This window comes from Panthera leo, chromosome B2 (genome assembly GCF_018350215.1).
Source record: "Panthera leo isolate Ple1 chromosome B2, P.leo_Ple1_pat1.1, whole genome shotgun sequence".
NCBI lineage: Eukaryota > Metazoa > Chordata > Mammalia > Carnivora > Felidae > Panthera > Panthera leo.
The window spans coordinates 49049061-49069741 of NC_056683.1; the positions used below are offsets into that span (position 1 = coordinate 49049061).

At 38.4% G+C, this 20681-nt stretch overlaps 1 protein-coding gene across 1 annotated transcript in view; it reads right to left on the bottom strand.

Annotated features, from left to right (window-relative positions):
- Nucleotides 1–20681, bottom strand: part of PKHD1 (PKHD1 ciliary IPT domain containing fibrocystin/polyductin) — a 474729-nt gene that overhangs the window by 131374 nt on the left and 322674 nt on the right. The window contains exons 55-59 of the mRNA XM_042939031.1: nucleotides 11484–11638; nucleotides 9958–10110; nucleotides 4709–5587; nucleotides 3156–3324; nucleotides 1434–1591 (exon numbers count right to left, since the gene is read on the bottom strand). Coding sequence (XP_042794965.1) covers nucleotides 1434–1591; nucleotides 3156–3324; nucleotides 4709–5587; nucleotides 9958–10110; nucleotides 11484–11638 — 1514 coding nt within the window. The remainder of the gene's footprint in view (nucleotides 1–1433; nucleotides 1592–3155; nucleotides 3325–4708; nucleotides 5588–9957; nucleotides 10111–11483; nucleotides 11639–20681) is intronic.

Below are 20681 nucleotides of genomic sequence, written 5' to 3' on the forward strand. Positions count from 1 at the left end.
GAAGTTTGCATTTTATTTTAGGGGAATGGAAAGCAATTGGAAAGTTGAAAATATCACTCTTGCTACCTTGTGAAAAATAGTTTATGGGCTAAAAGAAAAGAAGAAAAAAGACTGTTAGGAAGCTATTCTATTCCCTTGTTGGATGATGGTTTAGAAGTGAGAGGGTTTACGGGGTGCCTGGGTGGCTCAGTCGGTTGGGCGTCAGACTTCAGCTCAGGTCGCTATCTCGCGGTCCGTGAGTTCGAGCCCCGCGTGGGGCTCTGGGCTGATGGCTCAGAGCCTGGAGCCTGCTTCCAATTCTGTGTCTCCCTCTCTCTTTGCCCCTCCCCCGTTCATACTCTGTCTCTCTCTGTCTCAAAAATAAATAAACGTTAAAAAAAAAAAAAAAGAAGTGAGAGGGTTTATATCAAAAAAAAAAAAAAAAAAAAAGAATAAATGCTCCTAGATTTTTTACTTAAATAATCTCATGAACGATGGTACTGAGCACTAAGGTAGGGTCATCTAGGGAAGGAGCAGATTATGGATGTGGACAGACATCAAGAACCCACTTGGGGCATGTTGAGTCTGAAATGCTGATTGTACATCCCAATGGAGTCAGTTGGACATACCAGACCAAAGTTCAGGGCTGGAGATATAAATTGGAAGTCATCAGCAGTGAATGGCATGTCAACCTTGGATTTAGCAAGATTAGGGAGAGAATAAAACAGATCTGAGAACATAATCCTGGAACATTCCTTCATTTAGAACTTAAAAAGGGGAAAGGAGACTAGAGGAGAAGTATGGAAAGAATCAACCACTGAAACAGAAAGAAAGCCAGGATAATTCTTTCGATTTATGTGCAACAGATTCCACCTGAACTCAAATGGAAACTCAGAGTCCAATTGTTTGTGGAAGTAGGACAATGATTTCTCCGGGGGGTCCAGCTATTAAAACTGATCACTAAATGGTCTCTGGTTGTATAAGAGAGCAGAAGGAATTTTGATTATAGGCCCCCCGGGGACAACCAACAGATGGAAAAAAGGAAGGACAACTGCACACCATCTACGCCACCACCCTCTCCAGAATGAGTGCCTTCAAGTCTGGATGGAAGAGAATTATTGACTCAGATGGCAGAGGAGCTGGTTCCCTGGCAGACTGTGAAACACTGAGCAGCAAGAGTGCTGCTTCAGGTCCCGGTGAGCTCACTACTGAGATGTTCTCACTTGTGCACAGAGCTGCATGTTAGAAATCTGTACCTTACACAAAGACACAAGCGATCTCATGGAGGGAATAACAATGCTGTAATGACATTGCTTAACCACTCAACATTCTTGTGATAGCAGACTCCAACTCAAAATCAGTTCCTCTCCTGGATATTTTGTTCCTGATAGACAAGCCAGCCAAACCACATGCATGCTCCCTGTACTGGAGGCATAAGTTCAGATATAACCAACCTGTGTTGAAGAAGGATCCAGTCCATTCTGCCTCCGTTTTAGGGAATATAGAAACTGGTGGTGGCAGACCTAGGGCTCTCCCATCCAGATCCTTAAAGAGATATTTTCTTGGATCTTCACAATCTGATTCAGGGCAGACCAGTATTCCTAAACTTTTCCTGTGGAGATAGACAGAAAGCAACTCTCTCATTCCATAAGCAACATAAAGAAAACATATTTGTAGTGCCGCCATGAAAAATAAATGAGGATTTTATTATTAATAATGTGTTATACATAGATGAAAAGTAAAGCTCTATAGAGAATTTTATTTCCCCGTTATATGGGCAAAAAGAAAGACATTCTTGTAACCAAATATTCCACATATCTGAATATATAATTTTGCTTCAATTGCTAATTTTTAAGAAGCAAGATATAATGAAGTGTTCTTAATTCTAATATCTACTAAATATAAAATAATAATTTCTTTATGAAACTTTGGGGACTTGTAGTATTTTAAGATTATTACCATACATTTCAATTCTATTTGTGCTATATACAAACAAGGTAAAAATAGATATTCTCATTCAACATATATCTATTGAATACCTACTACTTACGTGTTGGAGAATACAGTGGTGATAAAGATAGACATATTCCTATACTTTCAGAATTTAGAGTCACGCAGGGTATATAAACAAGTTATAGGCAATTATAGCATTGAATTATAGAGAATTTATTTGATTCCCCCTGGTCTAATAATTTTAGGTACCATTGGTAATAACATTAAATATTTATTGTATGCCAACCATGTGTCAGGTATTAATAATATAAAGAATCAGATGCTAATATCATTTAGCTTTATAACTATTTCATCCCATAAGTAAGGCATGAATGAACATAAAGAAAATTGGGCAAGGAAAAAATGATAGAATAACACAAATTGAAAATCTCATAATGTTTTGGTACCATAAAAATGGGTCAGGGATGGGCATTAAAATGAGATTACTGTTGGGCCAAACACATTAACTTTCTAATCAGGACAATTTTTCTTGATTCTTTTCTTCCAGCTAAAGGAGTTTGCCCAATATTGTGGAGGAAAGAAAGTAACCCATTCTCCCTGCTCCTAACTTTCCCACTCTCTTTTATGAGAAAAAGAATTCCTCATCTAGTTTTCAGAGAACATATGTTCAAGAACAGTAGTTACAGAAGGTCTACATGCCAAAATCTAAGCCACTTTATACAGTTCAGGGATTCCTGGAAACAGACACAGTCTCCTTCTACCTCCTAGTCCCTGTTCAAGGGTTTCCAAGCCTCCTTCAGAAAACTCATGACACCATACTCCATGGAAGAATCAAGAATTGGGGTAAATTTTTTTCCAGTAATTTTGAAAACATCCCAAAGATGTATCTCTAATAAGGATAAACAATGAAACAATATCAATAAAACTTGGCATTCTATCACTTTTGTTCCCTCTTTTAGCTAAAAACTGTCATAAGGCTCAACCCAAATTGAAGAGAGAAATAGCCTCTATCTCTGTTGTGAGAGAGACTGAAAAATCTAACAAGAGGCATGACTGTAGGTGGGGTAAAGAATTGGGGCCAATCAATCCACCTTATCTTTCCAGAAGAACATATTTCTATTCACATTGATGATTTTATTCTCTTTTTCTAAATATGGTTAAGGATTTGAGGAATTGAGAAATATTTCACAAACATGGCTTATTGGAAATACTAAAACTGGTACCTGGTCTGCAAAGGAGGAAAGTAGAACTTGTTATTATCTTTGATATTTAGCATCCTGGTCCTCTCTGCTGTAATAGGATGCACGATTCCAGTGTTCTCTACATTGGGCAGGATGCAGACATCTAGGTCATCATTATAGCAACTCTTCACAAAACTAGAAAAGGTGACATCTGAAAAAAAATTTTAAGGTATCATAATATTGAATCATATCAACTATCTACCACAATATGGACTATACAACTAAATATTCTTTTATTTTTTTTTATTTTTTTTAAATTTTTTTTTTTTTTAACATTTATTTATTTTGAGACAGAGAGAGACAGAGCATGAACGGGGGAGGGGCAGAGAGAGAGGGAGACACAGAACCGGAAGCAGGCTCCAGGCTCCGAGCCATCAGCCCAGAGCCCGACGCGGGGCTCGAACTCACCGACCGTGAGATCGTGACCTGAGCCGAAGTCAGACGCTTAACCGACTGAGCCACCCAGGCGCCCCTACAACTAAATATTCTTATACCAATGCAGATCTAGGAGTAAGTTTAAGCTATCCAGGGTAGTTCCAGGAGTTAACATAAATCCTGACTTAAAATATCTGTAGTTCTGGGGCATCTGGGTGGCTCAGTTGGTTAAGTGTCTGATTTTGGCTCAGGTCATGATCTCATGGTTTTTGAATTGAGTTCAAGCCTGGTGTTGGGCTCTGTGCTGACAGCTCAGAGCCTGGAGACTGCTTCAGATTCTGTGTCTCCCTCTCTCCATTCCCCTATCCTTCTCTCTCTCTCTCCTTCTCTCTCTCTCTCTCTCTCTCTCTGATATAAATAAACATTAAAATAAATACATAAAATAATATAAAATATCTGTAGTCCTTCAAGATGTAGACACTGTATGCAAAAGATAAGAGTATATTCCAACACATTAAAGTCTCAAGAGCAATACTTTTCATCAAACTTTTGATCAATATTCAATGAGGAATGAGTACAAAAGAGACCTGATGGAAGAGTAAAATCATGGGTTGTGGCCTGATTCTAATCCAGGCTGCCTACCAACTTTACTAAACCTCAGTGAGGCACGATTTCTGCATCTGTTTCATCCTTTGTATAATAGAAAAAGCAATACCTACCTAAGAGAATTGTCATATAATCAAATTAAATAATCAAATTAAGTAAAGTTCTTCAACATGAATAAAGCAGTGACTTTTTAATTTTTTTATTTGAGAGAAAGAAAAAGGGGGAGGGGCAGAGAGAGGAGGAGAGAGAATCCCAAGCAGGCTCTGTGTTGTCAGTGAAGAGCTTGACTCAGGGCCATGAGATCATGACGTGAGCTAAAATCAAGGGTTGGGCGCTTAAGAGACTGAGCCACCCAGGCGCCCCAAGCAGAGATGATTTAAGGAGCCACTCACTGTCATTATCACCACTGTGGTTATCAATAGCAAGCAGATTATCAATTAGACAAGAAGCCCTAGGCTACGTTTTACCCTCTTGTTGATATAATTTCAGAATGCTATCAAAGATTCTATGCACAGATATATGAAACTACATTGCTTGTAAACCAACCATCATACCTTGAATTTTCATAATTCCTGAAATTGAATGGTCATTCCTGACTCTGTGCCAGGGCTCCTGAGGCCACTGATTTGGTTCTGAGGTGAATACAGGCCATAAAATCCCAACTCGACCTCCTCTTGGATTGGAAGGAGCTCGATCTGTTGAAGTCACACTGGCAGCGCGAGGTTTGACTCTGTCCTGAATGCAATCAAAAGAAGAGCTAGTGGCCACAATGACTGAATTCCTAAGTATAATCTGTAAATTTTCAATGTGACTCTGAGGAGCATAAGACATGTATACTGTTGCCAAAAGACCAATAGCATTATCTACCAGAGTGATGTTCTCTATCTCCACACTGTTTTCCACATGTAGCATGGCACCGTAGTCAAAGTTCTTAAAAGCTAAGAAGCCAGAGATACCGGTACAGTTGTCTAGTCCATTTTCCTTATAGAGATGAAGTCCATGGAGGCTTGAGTGGGCCACGTTGTCAGACCAACGAGCTTCAGGAGAGGAACACCTGTACCCTCGGATATGAAAGCCCAGTCTTTCTGATCCTGCCACGACATTGCCAAAGAGGTTGATGTTCTTTGCCTGGTTCACTTTGATTCCTGCCACCCAAACAGTGGACCATGATGACTGTGTCATCAGAACCAATAGGTTATTAGAGAGAGAGAAGTTCTGACCCTCCAAATCTATGCCATGGCCAACTGTGCCAAACACTATATTGTCATTTAGAATGATCCCATGGCTGGCTGCAGCACGAATGCCCCCACCACAGCTTTGGTGCAGAGTAGAAGAAATTATCCAGGATCCTTCTGATGCATTAGTAAGTTCAATGGATGAATACAATGGCGACCCAAAGTTCTGAATTTCCACATTTGAAAGTTGAAGAACACCTGAAAACAAAATGAATATTATCAGGTACTTTCTCCTTCCTACAGAAGGCAAAAGATTGGCCCATTTATGGGCATCAGGAGATGCAAATTTGTTAATGTAATAGTTTGTTCTCAACACCAGAACTATATTTCCCATGATGAGTCTCACTAACAAAATATGAATCATTAGAAATATCACAGTAATGCATGAAAGGTTTTATGTGCCATCTGAAGAGTGTGGCAATAGAATGGAAGGACAGGAAGGACAGATAGGGAAGAGAGAGAGAGGCTTTGGAGATGAACTCAGCCAGCCAGGCAATTCTGGGTATTTGCCTCCAGGGCTGGTCAAAGACCTGAATTACAATGAAGAGAGTGTGGATCCCAGGTTTCCTCTCGGTGACCATGTGAAAAGGCTATCACCATCCCCACAAAGATATTGCGTGAAGGAATATCATGGTCAATTATATTAAAAAAATACTTTTAAATCATTTTAAAGACCCCATAAAATCTTTTCTGTTTTTATCCTAGCCACACAACAGCCCCTGTGTCATTTTGACGATAATAAGATTCTCTACATCGTTTATGTCAGGAGAGGATAGTGAATTATTTAGTCATACTGGGAAATTTATTTGTACTAATTTAAGTGGATATTATAAAACCACATTATGAACTACACCCACTAGGTTGATTTAAAAATATAATGGGCATTTATATGTCAATGTATATACTTTTGGTAAAATAGATTAAGAACATGATTATAGACAAAAACGAGGTGAGTTAACAACTATAACAGGTGACTCTCATATAGCCCTCTTTGGTATCAGGGACTGTTTTAAGTCATTTATCAATATTGTGTGTGTGTTTGTGTACATATGTGTGTGCATACGTGTGTGTGTATGTGTGTGTGTGTGTGTGTGTATAAACTCTTACCTTCACAAATTCTATGAGGTAGGTGCAATTATTATCCCCATTTCACAGATAAGGAAACTGAGGCAGAGAAGGTTTAATAAGTAACATGCTAGACTTGGACATAGGCAAATGAATTCAGGGGATATACTATTAACCAGCACGCAGGCACACTAGGGGAAGTGGGAGACATGGTACAATAAAAGGAATCGCTATTCAATGGGATTTACACAACTGGGTTATAGCTAATGTGCCAGTAATTAGTCATGTGCCCTTAGCTAGCTAGGTCAAAACTTTATCCATCACTTGGTTTCTTTTTTTTTTTAAAGGTACTGCCAAAGGTGACCTATAAAGTTATTTCTTTTATTTAAAAGGGAGAAAACTATAGTGTTTTAGTAATAATATTTAAAGCTCAAAGGTAGTCCAGACTAAACCCTCTACCTTCTACCCTCCCTTTTCACAGAGGAGAAACTAACACCCTTGCAAATCGGCTGCCTTGAAGGACCACACCATCATCTGAAGGAAAGATGAAGTGAAAGACCGTGTAGGTCTTTCTTGGTAGCCAGACACCAGCATTCCAACATATCTAAATTTCTCAAATGACAATGATTAAGGAGGCACTGGTGGATGGAACAGACATTATCACAAAATGATAAAACATCCAGAAACTACTTGTCTGGTGGTAACATTTTTTATATAGTGTCCCTCACCAGTAGCACAGAGCTGAAAGGGCTGTTGAACCTGTCTCCATATGACTATGGCCCAAAGGACACCAAATGCTAGATTCCACACATAAATAGCTTATTTTGTAGAATGGAAGGTGGTTCTAGAATTTCAGTCAAGGCAATATGTCAGTATTATTTTAATTAGTGTTTTTTTTAACATCTTATACTTGCATGGTTATAATTCACAGTTTTAAATTGCACAAAATCTTTTTACTTATATGCATTTTAACCAATGGCTGAAAGCTAATCAATAGTAAATACTTAAAATGTCTTGAGCATTTAAGTGGAGAATTCAGTAATGTTTTTTTCCTATATTTGTTTTTGGAAATAACAATTCTAAGTACAAATTGCTGGATGTTATTGGTCATAAAAAGAATGATGGGGTACCTAGGTGGTTCAGTTGGTTAAGTGTCCAATTGTGGCTCAGGTCATGCTCGCACGAGTTTGTGAGTTTGAGTCCCGTGTCAGGCTCTGTGATAACAGCTCAGAGCCTGCTTCTGATTCTATGTCTCCCTGTCTCCTCTGTTTCTCCCCCTCCCCTGCTTGAGCTCTGACTCAAGCTCCCTCATTTAACTCTTGGCCTCATTTTCTACCCTATGATTGTTCAATACCCATAGCTGGCATCCTTGACCGATAACCTGCAAATTCCACCTCATCCAGGTCCTGAGTTACATTAAAGAAAAATACAAGGCTTCTTAATTTAGTGTGGGAAACTGGATTGTATTCTAGAACAGAAAAGAGACATTAGTGGAAAAACTGGTGGAATCTGAGTAACGTCTTGAATTCGGTTGATAGTAACACACCAGTGTTCACTTTTTGATTTTGACAAACGTACCAGAGATATGGCAGATATTAACAATAGGGGAGACTGTGCAAAAGGAACCCAGGAACTCTCGATACCACAGATGCAACTTTTCTATAAATCAAAAATGATTACAAAATTAAAATTTATTTAACAAGGGCTTCGAAATTCAGGCTTCAATTTGGATGTTACCCCTGCCACTTTCTAGCTGGATGACTTTTTTTACTCTTCACTTTCCTCATTCCCATTTATGGAGCACTTAATACATAACAGTTCCTATACTTATGAAGCAGCAATGAAAGACCTAACCTTATCCTCAAGTTGTTTGCAAGCTTGTGAGTTTTACAAATAAGCAGGCAATTTTATCAGTGACTCTGTTTCCTCATCTATAAAAATGTTTCACTCACAAAGCTATTAAAATTAGATGAGGGGCACCTGGGTGGCTCACTTGGTTAAGCGTCTGACTTCAGCTCATGTCATAATCACACAGCTCCTGAGTGTGAGCCTTGCATCGGGCTCTGTGCTGACAGCTCAGAGCCTGGAGCCTGCTTCAAATTCTGTGTCTCCCTCTCCCTCTGCCCCTTCCATGCTCACTCTCTGACTCTCTCTCTCTCAAAAATAAATAAGCACTAAAAAAAATTTGTAAAGATTAAATAAGATAAAATAGGCATGGAAACCACCCTTAATCCCAGTCTATAACACCTCTTCCCCTGGGGATGATTTAAGAAACCCTAGATCAGCGATGCCAGAGGTTCAGAACCACATCAGTCTTGGTGCTCATTCAGCACTGGCTAAACTGCCAGAATTGGTCTTCTAACTTGTTCCCGTGACCATGTTCCAGCTTGGCCTGCAGTTTCAGTGAAAGGAGGCCCTGTCTCATTTCTAGAAGACCAGGATTCAGCCTGTGTTTCAGTCTTCTAAAGCATGGTTTCTCAATCTCAACACTATTGATGTTTTGAACCAGAGAATCCTTTCTGGTGGGAGACTGTGCTTGCATTTGTCGGGTTGTAGAATGCATTGTGGGATATTTAACATCTACCTACTAGGTACCAGAAACTCCCCCAAGTTGTGACAAGCACAATGTCTCCATATATTGCCAAATGTCTTTTGAGGGGAGGCGAGGAGAGAAGTCATTTCTGTTAGAACTCGTGGAAACAGATCCTATGGAGAGAGAGTTTGTTCCACAGGCCAGGAATCCTGAACTTTTGATTTAAGGTACAAACACTGCCCTTTACCTTACTGGAGGAACAGATGTGCCAACAAATGGTGTTTCTTTCATACTCAATATGTTTGGTAAGTAGTTAGATCCTTTATTCCAGGCCTTTTCAGAGTCTTTGTTTATATTCACATATTCAGTGACTTTCTAAGATGGAGGTACAGTGACAGCCTTTCCCAAATGTATTTGACCAAGAAACAATTATGGAATAATACCTAAGGAACACAAGTTTAAGAAAAAGGTCCTAATGAAATAATTGTGCAGCATTCAAATAGAGTTCAAGCTGCAAAGAAATGAGAAAGATTGAACTGATCCTTAAAGCAGTCTAGAATATGGAAATCATTTTTATTTAAATTTACGCTATTAATTTATAGCATGAACTGAGGCCTGCCATCAGATACAGCATGCTACTGGGAAAGAGTAATAGAAATTCAGGAAAGAGATAAAATTCAAGTGGTCATTAAATCATCTATAATTTCAAAGCAGAGGAAATTTCACATCTGCTGAAGATGTTTTCTTTGAGGTAAAAATGTGCATATGTGCTGATCGCTAGTATATTATTTTAACGTCACACTGATAATTAAGCACAGATTAGAACTGAAAATTCATAGTTCCTCAGAGCACAAAGGAGCCATCTAATTTTAACGTTTTGTTTTATAAAGGAAAATTCTCACAGCTGGAATTTCTGAGTGTCCCAGATGAATAGGCTCTAATCGGTAATGCCTAATAAAATTCCGTTTACCTGAAAATTCTTCACTGTTGGACTTTCTAAAGGACCCCACAAGTAGTCTCGCCCTGCATGGTGTATCAGGCTGGATTTGTATATTTCGGGTCAAAAGTCCAACCTCTGCAGCCAAACGAATGTATCGGCCATCCTCCATGACATGGACGCTTCCTGTGGCAATAGGAATTGGGCAAGAAAAAAACTTTAAAAACCTATTTCAGAAATTGCCAGCTGGGGACCCAGAGAACCTGACAAATGAAAACACTCCTTTCCCCTCGGAAGTCCTACCAACATTAAGGATGCTTTTCCTCGGGCATTCTCCACAAATGTCAGCTGAGAAATGAAAAGCTCGTTCACATGTCTCTCTTTGGGATCAGAGTGAGAGTGTTAGAGCAAGAATTCATTTCTCCTTAATAACTGTGGGTACTGGGACAAGGAAGTCAGGGCACACCTGTCCAATTAGTGGGGTCCCTAACCTCCTTCCTTAAATTCATAGGCGTGTGACTTGAGTGTGCGGTTATACATTGTCTGTGGACCTCTTTCATGACAGTGAAGAATTCCAGACCGACTGAGGCAGTGACAGAGCTAAAGCAGCAATATATAGGAGTAAAGGGACAAAGAGCAGGGGCAGCATCCTCTTGTGATGGGTCTTAAGCTCAGCACTACCTGAAGGAGCCTCCTCAGGAACAGGAATGGAGCCCCTTTCTGGTTTGTTCCACTGCCCTCCATTTATAAGGCACCTTGCATCCTACTGGCAAAGGATACTGAATATTTCTCCCCTCTCTTCCACTTAAAAAAATCATCTTCAGAACTATGATTTAGAAATAGATTTAGACATAATCTTGTTGAATGCATGTATTTATCTCTCTCATATCAGAGACAAAAAGATATTCCCTAACCATTCTGTTTCCATGTTTTATTATTTATTAGAGTTCTTAAATTAAATGTATTTATTAGACTGAACCAGGAAACTCATGGCTATTTATCATTTATGTGCAAATATTTTAACTGTACATAGTGTATACTACTCTTCACACTTTTTTTGAGAAAAAAAAAGTGTTTGGCTGTTTATCTTTTTGTTAATACTAGTAGTAGTCAGTACATAAAGTATCTGGAAGGACACATCCTGAGCATGAAAAAATAAGTCATTATTTACAATAACTACTGTATTCTAAGTGGTTATGTGAGTCAGTGTGCCAAGAAGTGAACTGGAAATTCAGCTCCCATGAGGTTTATTCTGGCTAAGCCATGAAATTACCCAGTGACCTTGAACAAGATGCTTAATTTTTCTGCTTACTTCTAGATTTGCCATTAAAAATAAAAAACAAAACAAAACAAAATCCTTCACATCTAAGTGTTCTTTAAAAGTTAGGCAATAAAATTAATGAAGGAATAGAGGTAAAACCTTCTAGGACAGGTCTAGGGAGCAGCAAGGTATTATCCATCCTTCTGAATGGCCACTGGACACAGGATCCCCAGTCAGGTTGCTGTACACATTCTTCCCGGTCCATCCACTTTCCTTAACCAACAAACCAAAGCCTTACCAATGTGTCGGTGTTTGAGCCGTTCATAGATCCTAATATGGTGAGCCTTGACTTCTTTCACAGTGAGGACTTCTGCTTCATGAGGCTCATAAGAAGAGGAGCTAAGGATGATTTTGTCATGGGGTTGCCAATCCACTGTGTCCTCAACTATAATTCTGTAATAGCATAAAAATGGTATCAAGTATACTGAGAGTGCAACACAGATCACCTACTAGTTCCAAAGAGAAAAGGAAATCCACTACAACCACCAATTCCCACCAAGGAGATTGAGTTAGAAATAATAAGCCAAGACAGAGAAAAAGGGCTTTTGTGAAAAATTTAATGCTCATGAAATCACTGGTCTGACTTATGTGTACAAGGATAGCAAAGATATTCTCCAGCCATGAAGTACATGACAAATGAATAAGAGTAAAAGTTCCAGTTTAATATACGCCAACTACACATGGTTTCTTAGAATGGATATCTTCTTCCCTGATGGGGAAACAGTTTGAATAATAAAGATATTTCTGAAAAAAACCTTTCTCAAATTTTCTGAAGAACTATTATGCCATTTTTGGACAACTTATTATCATGCATTAAGTCTCATACCTTCATGGTAAGACAGATATAATGTCTATCCTAAAGGTGTCACGTATTAGCTACATGACCTTAAGAAGTCACATAACTTTCCTGAGTTTCATATCTTCATGTGAAAAATGACAATATTGAAAGCTTCCCTCTGACATCCCAGTGCTAGTGTAGGGACTAATGGTATACATTTATTGAGTGTGCTGTGTTCTAAGCGCTGTGCTGTCTCCACAATATAAACAGTAATAGTTTGATCATTTTTGTTTGTTTGTTTTTTAACTCCCATCAGGTAAAACTTTTGTTCAGTCTTTCGCTGCCGCCTAGCTTTTCCTAGTGAATATGTCTGCTTCACAGTCATTGCCATCTTCAATGGCATAAGTTTATTTTAATAACCTGACTCTTTTGTTAACATCCACATTTTATCCAGCACTGACAATAGATTCTCCTCTACCTTTCAATGTTCATCCAGGCAACGGGTCCATGAAACATCTATTGATTGAACAATTGGTATGCACCAGACTCTACAGTAGGTGATAGAGGCAAAATGCAAATAAAACATGTCATTTGTATTTTTTAATAGACTAGATTTTGACTAGTAGACATCTTTAAAGAGTTTACTGCAAGGGAGGAAAAGTACACAATTTCTATATAATATGAACAGCAAATAAATAAATAAATAAATAAATAAATAAATAAATAAATAAATTACAGGGATCATTTGTGGGCCAATGGTGAGAGCCTGCTTTGAACCAAAGATTGTAACGAATTCACATCTGTGCACCTGAGGTTGGAGAGTCAGGGAGAGAGTCACAGAGGAAAATAAAAAGATTACTATCAATTTTTGCAGTTTTAATGAAAGAAATTAGTCTTATCTTTGTTCCTGATTTGTGGTGATACCTAAGTTACAGAATGTTAAAGCAACTGCTGGTTTTTAAAGGCAAAGTAACTAATGTCCAAGAGATAAGAGGCACCTGGGGTGCTCAATCAGGTAAGCGTCCAACTTCGGCCCAGGTCATGATGTCACGACTCATGAGTTCAAGCCCCACATCAGGCTCTGTGCTGACAGCCAAGAGCCTAGAGCCTGCTTCAGATTCTGTGTGTGTGTCTCTCTCTGCCCCTCCCCTGCTCACTCTCTGTCTCTGTCTCTGTCTCTCTCTCTCAAAAATAAACATTAAAAATATTTTTTAATTATTAAAAAAAAATTGAGTCCGAGAGATTAAATAACAAAACTCAAGACTAGTTTGAATTAGGACAAGGGAGGACTCCTGATTAAGTCCAGGTTCTTTCCACTAAATGACATTGCCTCACCTGTCTGACTTGTAGTCCTTCCCTGGCTAAATGGTAATGAAAAGCAATACCCCCACATCTCAGAATGATATAAAGATAATCCATGAAATTATGGAAAGTCTGTGACTTATACAATGGAATACTATGGAGTCATTTAAAAGGTACATTGTTGCAGAGCATGAATTATAAGGCATTTTGTTCATGATGTACGGAGTAAAAAAATCAGAATATAAAACAATATGCCCACTTTGTTTTTCAAATAAAAATAACACACACACACACATACACACACACACACAAGACAGGAAAGATACACTGTAAAATGCTAGCCCGCCTATAGATGATGAGTTTAGTAGTGATTTTTCACTTAAATCTAAATTTTCTAATTTAACAGGTAAGAAAAAAATACTTTTTTAAAAAGAAAATAAGGCTATGGATATAAAGTCACACCAAAGTCAATGAGCAGCACAATTGAAACTGATCCTTTCCTTCATAGTCAGTATTACCTGGATAATCTTTTTTATTATTATCTATACTGCTGAATAAAGTTCTTCAGACAATAGGTACCATAATGTTCTGAAGAGTTTCTTGTGGAAAGAATTGAAACTCATTTCTTGTGGACACAGGGAATTTTTAGGGCAGGGTCTGTGAGTTCTAAGCTCACCTCAAGACCGTCAGCCACAGTGTGGTCTCTCCACAGGACACAGCACAGCGATACATGAGATCTTTTTCCCAGAGGCCCATGAGGCAACAGGAGGGCTCACACCACTCCTACGGACTTCCAGAGAGCTCCACCCAGGCCTAAAGAGAGCCCCTGACCCTGGGGTTGGGTGGTATAAGTGTCCCTCCGCCTCTCTCTCAGGATGCCTGCTTGCAAGCCCCACCTGGTTAGGCCAGGATGTGTGTGGATGACCACCCCAAGCCAGTCAGCTCCTGCTGGGACAGACTCCATCTTTCACCCAGACAGCCCTTGCTACAGCTCTGGTACTTTCTATACTGGGAGTAGTTGTGTGTGATGTTGGTAGGAGATAGAGCCCACCCTGCTTGCCTGTTTCAGACTATTTTTGTTTAGAAAGTAGTGCATGTTCTTTAATGTACAAAAGACAAGAGTGAATGAAACATTCTCACATTTATTTACACCATTACCTAGTTCTTCATATTAACTCTAAGTAGGTAGTAATTTAGGGATTGAAAAAGAAATAAAAACCAAAAAGTTATGTTCTACCCTGTCTATTCTACATTGTGTCTGCACTGTGTACTCACAGAGATGGCTACTTTTACTTCACTATGCAGGAATTTAATTGTATATAAAACTGAACCTCTCAGAAGCTGAGAGAGACTAGAAGCAATGGGTCCATAGCCCAGTGCATTATCCTACAATTTAAACAGTGATGCAGCTACCAGCTTATAACTTTTAGGGACTACAATCAAGGCAGTGTATGATATGGTAAAGATAGATACATGTCCTTATACATTTGCCAAAACCCACAGAATGTACAACTCAAAGAGCGAACCCTAATGTAAACTAAAACAAATAAAATCTCATTCCCCAACTTCCTTAAATAAGGCTTCTGCTCCAGCCAGATGAATTTGCTCACTCTCTCAGGAAATAGCTATGTGCTTCTCACCTGTCACTTAAAATACTATTGTCCTTACCCTGCCCTTCAGCCTCATTCTTAAAAATTGACTGAAGTTCCTTTCCCTTCAAGAAATCTTCCCATGGGAGTCGTTTCACTGAACACCCAACCCCTGCTTCTGTTCCACCACAATCTTGACACAATGGATACTGCTGCCTTGCAATTGGTTTTATACTCTTGCCTTCTGTGGCTATTCAACTCTGATACTCGAAGGTAATATTTAATGAAAATATGACTACCTAGTTATATAAACCCTATATCACATAGCAATGTTCTCAACAAAAAGAAAAAAAGACCTATTGAAGTTAGTAGCCCAAATTTTATATTAAACATATAAATGAACTTATGCTGACCTTTTCCATTAAGGCTTCTGAAACATTTTAAGTTCATGAACATTAATCTCTCCTCTATACTCCAGAAGCCTTGGGAATCTGTATCTCATAAGGACCATACATATATGGCAAAGGAGTATGGCCCCTTCTGTTCTGTGTCCACATAGCCACAGTGGTAACTTCAAAGAAAATGGTGTCCCAATTATCAATAACTTAGATGGTTCTGTTGGTCTGGGTGAGTATCAGTTTTCCTTAAATTCCAACATCCACACTTCCCACTGATGGTCTTCTACTATTTGGTTACCCTTCAACTAGCCCAGCTATCTGATTAATACTAATAAGAGTCCTATAGCTACAGGGGACAAGATAGACCTTTCTGTTCTGAGCAAAACACACCTAAAACAATAAATAAACAAAAATATTAAAAGAGCTGTTTGCAACATAACTGGACCCAAATGAAAAGACACAGGAAACTATGAATAATCACTGCAAAAGTCTCCCAAAAGAAAACCTTTAAAAATCTATAAACAGGATGCCAGCACAGTTTTCTTTATTTAGGCACTAACATTTTATCTAGTTTTGAAAAAATATCATATTTTTGGCCAAAAGAACATAATTACAAAAAAAAGAAAAAAATGTATAGTTTCAAATTTCATTTAAAAAGTTTTTACAACCATGCATAAAGCATTCATATATAAACACCTACAACTTAAATTGGTTTGTTAACTAAACATCAGGGAGGTCTTAATGATGACAGCTGCATTTGACCACAGGCTCAATGTCCCAGATGCCAACATGTTTTCTTCCCAGGAACAGGGATAGCCATAGATAGACTTCTAACACCGAAGGCTTGCTTTTATACTTCCCTTTATTTTTTTTTTTTTTTCATTTTTTTCAGTTCCAGGAAATGTACTGCAGACCCTCAGCTGGCATTAGACTATGTGAGGTATTGAAGAAATGGAATTCTGTAGCGATGCAGACATTGATGATGATAGGAAAAGCTATCAAAAATGGCAACTATTTGTCTACCTGGCTTCCTTTCTCCTTTATTCGATGAAATCCACCACGTCTTTTCTGAGATCTGCTCTCCTTAACCGCCAACCTAATTAAATGTCCTAGTGAGCGCTACTGATTATAATCCCACAAACCCTTTGCTGACAGGTGGGCAAGGGATCTAACCTGCCTTTGTTTGGGAAAGTCCATCCCTTGGGCTTCATTTTATCAGCTTTACTGAGGTATAGTTGACCAACAAAATATAAGATATTTAAAGTGCACAATGTGATGATTCGGTATATGTATATGCTGCAAAAAGATGACCCTCATCAAGTTAATGAACACATCCAACACTGCACATACTTACCTTTCTTCATGTGAGAATATTTAAGTTCTACTCTCTTAGCAAACTTCAATTATACAATACAGTGCTATCAACTACAGTTGCCTGGACTTTTGCACGGAAACTAAGGGGAGAGAAAAACTTATTCTCTCTAGTGGTAAAGCTAGGAAAAGCCTGACAAGTCTGGGTTCACTTGTACCCTACAGAATGTAGAAACCTTTTCTTCCATAGATGCAAATGAGGTTGAAATAGAGAAATTAGAGAGTTGTGGGAGGTCCTGGCACAATCTCCCGAATGGATTAGAAAGGCTACTTTTACTTATTTTTACTATTAGCACAATAACTAGCATGTCCCGAGACAAATTATGAGCCAGAAACTGGCTAAGCACTTTACATTCATCGATTCACTTATTCCTTATAAATACTCTATTAGCAAGGCAGTTTTCCCTTGTATCATAGAATAAGAACTTGAGGGTTAGAAAGAATAGTTTACTCAAAAAATGACACATTTAGCTCATGACACAATTAGAATTATTACAGTCTGCCTTCTCCCAAAGTTCAGGCTTTTTTCATTCTAGTGTACTATTTCCATCCTATGTTCCTAACTCATGTGACTTTTCTCAGCATGGAGACAATAGCCAGTTTGAGATTAGGGCCCACCAGTTCACTGGACCAGACAGAATCATCTTTTTTTATTATTATTATTTCATTTTTAATCATTATTTATTTTTGAGAAAGACAGAGTGCAAGTGTGGAAGGGGAAGAGAGAGAGAAGGAGACACAGAATCCAAATCAGGCTCCAGGCTCTGAGCTGTCAGCACAGAGTTGGACACAGGGCTTGAACCCACAAACTGTGAGATCATGAACTGAGGCAAAGTCAGATGCTCAACCTACTGAACCACCCAGTTGCCCCAGAATCATCTTCTTTTGAAGGCTACATATATAATCCTAAACTCCTGCCAATAAATGAAGAAGGCCACCAAATCTGTATTCTAATATTTCTTGAACTAAAGTGTTATAGAATAATAATGAAGTTTGAGTAATAAGTGAAATAAATTATGGTGGTTTTTAAAAATAAATGTAAGATTCTCATTTATTAGATGATATGACACTGAATCAAGAGGCTCAATAAATTCTGATTTCCAGAAAAGACACATCCATTCAAGGTAGCAGGCATTTATTAAAAGTTTTCTTTGTGTACTGCAGTGTACTAGAGGCTGAGCAATATAGAGACTCAATAAAAAATATCATGTTTCTGTTCCTGTAGAAGCCACTTGGAGGAAGAGGACACAGACACCTTAAGTAGCTTAGTATCAGTCACAAGGAAGCCTATTTTTATTAAAATGATAAAGCAGAAAACCACATTCCATCGCTGAGATGGTAAGAAAACAATGTGTGCTGGAAGGGAGATCAAAGGTCTTGCGGAAGATGTGGTGGATTATAAGGATAAGCAGGAAATATAAAGGTGAGAGGAGGTGCAAGAGCACTGTGGTCCCCCTTATTTTATTTATCAAGTTTTTAGGGAGTTGGGTAAAAACAGTTGTTCTTGAGAGTCCTGTGTGAAGTGGGAATATATCAGAAAGGAGAACAGGAAGTAACCAAACAATATACATACAAAGAAAACCATCAGAAATTTGATACAGGACACAGTAAAAAAGATAAAGTCAGGGCTGATGTCAGTAAAGAAGACCAAGGTCCGGGGGGAAAGGTTGAGGTGGCAAATGATTTGTTATTTGATTCAGAGATATTTCCTTATAAATAACAGAGTAAATTGATGCATTACTCAAGAAACACAGGGAACAAGAGGATGAAGGGACTGGGTAATATCTATACACTTTCTTTAAAAACCAAATGAGATGGGGCGCCTGGGTGGCTCAGTAGGTTTGACTTTGGCTCAGGTCATGGTCTCACGGTTCTTGGGTTCGAGCCCCGCCTCTGACAGCTCAGAGCAAAGAGCCTGCTTTGGATTCTGTGTCTTCCTCTCTCTCTGCCCCTCCCCTGCTCAGGCTCTGCCTTTCTCTCTCAAAAATAAATAAACATTAAAAAATTTTTTTTCAAAGCAAATGAGAAAAGGAATAAGAAAAATATGAGAACTTCTGAAGAAAGTTCCCCATACACCTACTTTTCTCCCAGTTTCTTCTTCCTAGTGGACGAGAGCCATCCTCATTCAGTTGCTCAGGTCAAAACTTTTATGGTAATCTTGGGACTTTACTTTTCCTTCTACCCAATCCATCAGCAAATCATGTTTCCTCTGTCTTCAATGTGTATTTCACCATCCCATCCTCCTCCTTCATGACCACCCTAATCTAAGCCACCAGCTTGTGTCACTTGAAAGACGGCAATGTTACTGCAGTGTCCTAACAGTCTCTCTGCTTCCACCCTTGATCCTGCAACACTCGGTTCCCCACACAGCATGAGTCAGATGCAAACATAAACTGGACCCTGTCCCCGCTCTATTCAAACTCCTGCCATGACCAGGATAAAATCTAAAACCTTTATCATAGGATTGATTAAGTAACAATTGAATTTCAAAGAATACTTGTTCACCTTTAAATGACTCACAGTACAACATCTACTTAATACTTCTAATGGGTAAAAAAAATAATTTCTTTAAATCTAAGTATAAATATAACTTCTCTTGACTGATCTGAAATCCTCAAAATCCAACATGTTCTTCATCAGCCTCCCCCAAGGTCAATTTAAGCAAGCAACTATAAAAAGTAACTTAATTTAGAGATCAATTTGTATAGTATCGTATAACAAAAGAAAATAATATTGTTTCAAATATCTTACTAAGCCTACTGCCATTGGTAGTATAAGAAATACGTATAAATTTATAAAGTTAATATGAGGGGCACTGGGGTGGCTCAGTTCATTAAGCATCCGACTTCAGCTCTAGTCTTGATCTCACAGTTCAGGGGTACAAGCCCCGCATCAGGCTCTGTACTGACAGCTCAGAGCTGGACACTGCTTCGGATTCTGTGTCTCCCTCTCTCTCTGCCCCTCCTCTGCCCATGCTCTGTCTCTATCTCTCTCTCAAAAATAAATAAACATTAAAAAAATATATAAAGTTAACATGAAATTTTTCCTCTGGAGATTTAACTTTAACATTCTTCATATAATAAACCAATTATACAAAAATAAATTCAGACATGCAATTCTGTTGTCAAAAGTCCATAAAGAGGTCTGAGTAAAATCTGTCCCCATAACAATATATTAGAAAGACGTATTAAACTGACTTTTTAAAATATTTTTTTAAAGTGTATTAACTTATTTAGAGAGAGAGAGAGAGAGAGAGAGAGAGAGCCAGCAGAGGAGGAGTAGCGAAGAAGGGAGAGAGTATCCCAAGAAGGCTCTGCACTGTCAGCACAGAGCTCAACGTGGGGTTCAAATTCACCAACCCTGAGGTCATGACCTGAACTGAAACCAAGAGTCAGACGCTTAACTAACTGAGCCACTCAGGCTCCCCATAAGCTGACTTTTAAAATAAAGAAGACCAGAGGTCAATGTTTAAAGAAATGGTTTGAACAAGGTCTGTACTCCAGTTAATACTATACTAACATCACCTTGCTGGATTTTATAATGTTTAGGTTATGAAATATATCAACAGAGAATTCTGAGTGAAGGGTACATGAGAACTCTGTACTAGTTTTGCAACTTCTTGTGAGGCTTCAATTATTTTACATTTTTAAAAGGTTTAAAAAAGGAAGGCTTTCCATAAAATAACTGCACTGTGATCATTACATATCATCCATATAAACTCATTAAAAACTCATCATGACTCATACTAAGAAGTTTGGTTTTTAATATTTGTATCATACAAAACACTAGAATACAAGCAATGGAATCAGACGAACCATGTTAAAAAAAAATAAAAATCAGCCCCAGGAACTCCTAGCTTGGAGTTCCAAACTTATAAACTTGGAAATTTTACTTAATTTGTCTCTCCTCAGTTTTCGTATCTGTAAATGCATATAACAATACCTGACATAGCACGGAGAGGTTTAAATGAGATAATGTACATAAAATGTTTGGTAGAT